A 6,019-nucleotide genomic window follows, 5' to 3' on the forward strand; every position below is an offset into this window, starting at 1 on the left:
ATCAATTAAGTTAGAGGTTACCTTAAACTCTTCAAGAGCCATGAGACATGATGCATTTTGGTTAAAAATTTATCTTTCATGTAGCTCATCCAACTTCCTCCATATTTTATTTGAAGTGTAGCAATTTAAAACCAAGTTGAAGTTGTAGAAGTCAAGAGCTCCATAGAAAATGCACTTGGCCTTTGCATCATCCATCACTTGTGTTATATAATTTGCCTCATTTGAAGGAATTCCAAGCCTTTTCTCTATCACATTCCAAACTTTAAAATCATGGGCCATTACGAACACCTTCATCTTTATTCTCCATTCACAAAATTCATATTTATTGAATATGGGAGCTTCGAGGACTTCCTCACCATCTTGAAACTTAAATTGAGCTATAAGATCTTTACTCAAGGTGGTTAAACTTACAAAAAGAGACTAAAGCTCTTATACCAATTGTTAGCTTTTTAAATAATATGGTGATCCAAGAGGGGGCGAATTGGATTTCTCCAAATCCTAAATAATGATTTCGAAATAATTGAATGGAAAATTAAAATTAATATCACAATATAATGCAAATGACAACAAATTGATGAACTTGAAGCAAATATAAACTATAATTAAAATAAAGAGATAAGGATAGAAAAATCACACATAAGGATTTATAGAAGTTCGGTCCTTCTCCATAAGGCATCTACGTCCTTTCACTTGGTTGTCCACACTAAGGCTTCAATACATTATTTTTGAATTGAAAGTACAACCCTATCTTTTTCCCTCTAAGGATTAAGATAAAAATCTTACACTCTCTACTTTCTATGCTAATTAGCAACCTCTCAATCCTACAAATTTAATAAGATACCTCACATATTGATTACAAGATCACTTAATAAAAATTCAAACTTAAAATATCTCTCAAAGGCTAAGTGTTTGCCTAATGAAGTACAAAGAAATTTGATGAATGAACAACAATGATTTGGATACAATAAATACAAAAATATAAACTTTAAAGCTCTAAAACTCTTGAGAAAATGAATATATAGCTTTATTGATCTTGCTTTCTTGATTCATCAATATTTTTGGTGTGTTGGAGTGGCCAATATATAGAAAGATTGAAGAGTTAGTCGTTAGGGATGCTTGGGAGAAGAAAATAACCATTGAAAGCTTGAGAAACTACCCGTTAGAGTTGTTACAAGGAATACTCGACTGATCCCTTCCATGAGGGGATCGATTGGTTCATGTTTTACTACCCATTTCATGCTTGGAAAACAAGACTTGATTGATCCTTTTATGCAGGGGATTGATTGGTTCAAAGGGGTGATCGATCCCTTACATAGGGTGATCGATTCCTTCTTGCCTTTTTAATACAAAAAATGCTTTTGTAAGAAAAATCAATCGATCTATTCCTTGAGGGGATTGATCCTGTCAAAGCTAGATAGTTGTTTCCTTTTTTGCACTCTACTTACGAATTTGATCATATTTTGAGTTATACAAATCCAAATAAAAAATCATTTGAAGATTTAAAAACTAGACTTAAAAGTTTTTCTATCCATTTAAATTCATGATCTAATTCAATGTTTACGAATTATAGTGAGTTTTCAAAACTACCATTTGTGCAATTTTTAGATAACTGCAAAGTGTCTAGTAAAAATTCAAAATCTTTTCTATAAAATTTGGATTTTGATTTTGTTTGATCCATTAGAAAGTAAACTCAAAGAGCTTTCAAACCATATAAAATTTAAATATTAAAGCTTTGTGAATTAATACAAAAAAATAAAACAAGTTCAACATTGAAAAATTTTGTTCTTGTAAAACAACTTTCTTAAGTTAATTTATTTCTCAAAACTAATATTATTAAAATTGTATTAAGTCTAAAATGAATAAGTTCACTTTAAAAACAACAATTTGACTTTCATTTAAGCTCAAATAAATAATCTTTAAAAACAGTTTTGATTTGAGAAATAAGAAAACATAAGGAATGGTTTGTTTAAACTAGGGATGGCATCGGGTCGGGTTTGAGGCGGGTTTTGCTCGCCCTGAACCCGACCCGATTTTATGCTTTATCAAACCCGACCCCGACCCGAATTTTTTAATACCCGAACCCGACCCGACCCGACAATCTGTAAATCATACCCGACCCGACCCACCCGACCCAAAATTAATAAAATATTATTTTTTAAAATATAAAATATTATTTTTTAAATATAAATATTTAAAAATATCATTATATAAATATATATATATAAATAATTAATTAATTAATTAAAAAATAATTTTTTAATAATGTCGGGTAGGGTCGGGTTTTAGGCATACCCGAACCCGACCCAACCCCGATTATTACCTAATTTTACCCGACCCGACCCCAACCCGAAACTTGAAATTCAAAAAAAAAAAACCCGACCCTATAAGGTCGGGTCAGGCCGAAACCCGTCGGGGACGGGCTTCATTGCCGTCCCTAGTTTAAACTTTGAAAATCATATTATTTATTTAGTACCAAAAATAATAAAACTTAAGAACATGTACTAAATAAATTTTTTTTAAAATATTGATCAAGCTTATTTCGCTTAATATTTTGTCATTTCAAAATAATGATTAATTCAATGCTAACGAGTATTTATCATTATTATCATAGTAAAAATTTATTTATTGAAATGAAATTTTAGAAATAAGAATTATATGTACATTACACATGTGCTAAATATAAGTATTAATAAAAAGCTTTTTTAGGAGTGTCTAAAATAATTTTCCGGGTGTTAAGCAAATTTTTTTTTATTTTAAGTTTTAAAAATTTTTTAAGATGTTCATAATCATCTTACCTTTGCATTTACATCCTCCATTGCATTTTATGTATTCAAACATGTGTCGTAAAAATTTTTATTGATTATTTATAAAGAGTCAAGAAGTGAAACTGCTACAATTTAAAAGGCCTTATAAATATATGACTAATTACTAGTAAAGCATTTTGATCCCTACATAAATGCTACAAAATCCATGTGTTTATCACTTTTCTGATCTGATTTCAATGCACTGAGTAGGTGTTGTTTCTGTAACTTCTATCACTTTCTTTTCCTTCTCCTTTTCCTTTCCCCACAAAGTTAAATACAAACCAAGAATTATCATAAGAGCTCCCACAACACTATAAAATATGAAAAATAGATATCATCAGTTATAAAATGAAAACGGTCAAAGTAAAAGCAAGTAATATTAACAATTCTATAAAAAAATATTATGTTTATAAAATTATTTTTATAACGTGTAGATATAGTAGTAATTGATAGGTAATTTGATGATTTATGATAATTTATTGAAAATTTTTTATTTTAGCAAGTGATTTTCAAGGCACTTATTAATAAACATAAGGATGACCATAAGTTAGTTTTAAACGGTTTGATCACTCAAAATCGATGGAATTTAGTCAAATTGATTTGGTTAATTCATTTTTGATAATGATAAGTTAAAAAAAGTGATTTAGATTTTTTAATTTTGATTTTAAAATTAATAATTGAAACAGTCAAATTAATTGACCTTTTTAATAGATTTTTAAAAATATTATATAATATAAATATATAAAAATATTTTATTTATATTTTTAAAAATGACAAATATGATATTGGTGATAAAAATGAAATAACCATAGTTACCTTCCCAAAAACAATACATCTCCCAAAATAAGCAGTGCCATTACTGTGGTAATAACTGTCCCCAAAGGTCGAAATGCTGTAATGAAAACCGCACCTTTGTTTCGTGCCACTAATGCTTGGAGATAAATTGAAAGTCCAGATATGACAATCCCCTGCAATAATCTCTCATATATATGTTGGATTATAGATACAATGTAAATATCATTGGTAGGCTTAATTTTAGTATTTATGGTAAAAAAAAATGAAAAGATGAATCATGAATTTATAAAGCTTACACTATAAAGGACAGCAACAAGATTCATGTCCCGGGACAATCCCCAGGAGGATGCTTTATGATCTAGAACAGCTGCCATGATTGCTGAAAGTAAAGTCCCTGATAAGCAAGTTAATGATGTAAGAGTCATTGGAGCTGGATACTTCCTCACTGTCATAGTCTGCAGAATTATATGTTAATATTAGTAGTTAAAATTTTACTTAACAGTAAGTAAATATATACTATTAAGTTGATTGATCAGTGTTTTATTTATTTATTTTTTTGTGCGAAAATGTTTAATGTAAGGGGAGGCTTTTTCGTTCCAGGGTCGGAGTAAACTGCAGACCTCATAAAGAACTTACAATGGATTTTAAGATTGTCCCCAAAAGGATCTACCAACAGTGGGATTCAAATTTAGACTTTATAAATAAGTATTCAAATTATATCAACTCAATCAATTCCCTTTAACAGATTGATCAGTTTAGAATTCATGTTGAACATGTACTTAAGGGACATGATCATAATTTCAAGAATGATGAGACTTATCCAAGTAACTGACAGCTAGAATCCTATATTAATAGAAAAAAAAGGGGGATATTATTGATTCTGAATCACCTGTAAAACATAAAATGCAGAGAATGAAAGGAATGAAACCAGGAGCATGAGAGAGCCTTTAATCCAGTCCTTGTTGAATTGTAGTTTTGAAGTTCCAGTCCGATGTTGGAGTTGAGAGTGTGGTGAAATCACAACACAACCCTTGTAAAGTGTCATTACTATTGCACCGGCTAAGGCAACAAGAGTGCCTACAACCTTTGCTTGGGCACTTTGCTTGGAGATGTCCAAGGGCTCCATCCTGCATGTTATTAACCAAACAAAAAGTTGCAGTCCCCAAAGAGTTTGAAATAATTAAAAAAAGGGTCTTTAAGGATAAATCACACGAGGATTCTTTGCACAAGCTTGCAATGTCTGAAAAAAAATGTGCTGATAAGATTTCACTTTAATTGTTGATTTACCTGCATAAAACTGCTATTATAAAGGTTATTGATGGAATTAAGCTGGACAAGGCAGATGCAGCGGCTGGCGATGTGTCTTTTAACCCTACATAAAAGAATGTCCTTCCCAGAACAGCTCTGACAAGTGAGGTATGCATACAATGAAACAAATAGCTGTGAAGTCAATAATTCACTAAATAATTTTACCTTTTCAGCAGTAACTAACAAATTTCTGATCTGATTACGGAGGAAGTTGCTAGAAATTGAGATAGAGAGCATGTGAGACCTTTTGCGAGATATAAAAAGGAGAATCAAATCAAATATATTTAACACTCTTTACTCTATGATAGCGTTCAATATCATTTTCAAAATCATCATGGTAATTTAATCATCAAGGTGATCTTATCACCAATGAGATCTTAACATTATTTTGTTTAAAATCAGTAATTCTTAGTAATTAAAAATCATTGTATTTGGTATTACTAGAAATCAAACATTATTTAGTTTGACAAGATCAAGATAACCATGCACATTATAATAGCTACACAAGTTAATGATTTCAATAATATTTGAAGATAATAATTTATATATAAACTATTAATAATATTTTATTTACTTCATAATAAATATTATTAAATTATTAAATTAAAATATATTTATAGATAATAAACTAATTTTTACAGTAGAAATTATTTAAAAACAATTTTGAATTAGAAAATAAAACTAACACATTAAAATCAAAAGATTATATTATAAATAATTTAATAAAATTAAAAAAATATCACACAAAATATTTTTAAACTTATTACAATGAATATTAATTTAAACATATAAAAATTATAATATAAAAAATATTACAATTAATTTTAAGAAAAAACAAGTTTTTAATTAACATATTAAATAAGTAATATGGACTATTAGTAATTTTATATATCACTTTACTTCAGTGAAAAAAAATTTTCATTCCTTTGGATAAGAAGTAGATCACCCTAAGACAATAATATATGATTACTATCATGTAAGATCATTAAGTGTTTACTAAACACGATGATCTAATCAACGTGCAGCATAGATCATCATAATTTTTAAGTGATTACCTTGTATCAAACACTACCCTGCATCTTCTCTACTTTCTCTTTGTTAGCTTCAGCTCT

General features: G+C 29.0%; 1 protein-coding gene across 1 annotated transcript; it reads right to left on the reverse strand.

The window, feature by feature from the left end:
• Positions 1–2,968: 2,968 nt before the first annotated feature.
• LOC111306514 (WAT1-related protein At5g07050-like) lies at positions 2,969–5,167 on the reverse strand. The gene is made up of 5 exons (XM_089750955.1): positions 4,887–5,167; positions 4,489–4,726; positions 3,896–4,054; positions 3,621–3,772; positions 2,969–3,115 (listed from the first exon to the last, which is right to left on the reverse strand). The coding sequence occupies exons 1-5, from the start codon at positions 5,021–5,023 to the stop codon at positions 2,980–2,982; spliced, it is 822 nt and encodes a 273-aa protein (XP_089607081.1). The 5' UTR covers positions 5,024–5,167; the 3' UTR covers positions 2,969–2,979.
• Between the last annotated feature and the right edge of the window lie 852 nt (positions 5,168–6,019).

The sequence above is a fragment of the Durio zibethinus genome, chromosome 21, assembly GCF_047325235.1.
Source record: "Durio zibethinus cultivar Kanyao isolate XHJ-2024 chromosome 21, ASM4732523v1, whole genome shotgun sequence".
NCBI classification, from domain to species: Eukaryota; Viridiplantae; Streptophyta; class Magnoliopsida; order Malvales; family Malvaceae; genus Durio; species Durio zibethinus.

Coding starts and splice junctions, on each gene's coding strand:
- LOC111306514 (XM_089750955.1), bottom strand. CDS start 5,023: ATGCATACCTCACTTGTCAGAGCTGTTCTGGGAAGGACATTCTTTTAT. Junction 3,773..3,895: donor TTGTTGCTGTCCTTTATAGT/GTAAGCTTTATA, acceptor AGATTATTGCAG/GGGATTGTCATATCTGGACT. Junction 3,116..3,620: donor GATGTATTGTTTTTGGGAAG/GTAACTATGGTT, acceptor CATATTTTATAG/TGTTGTGGGAGCTCTTATGA.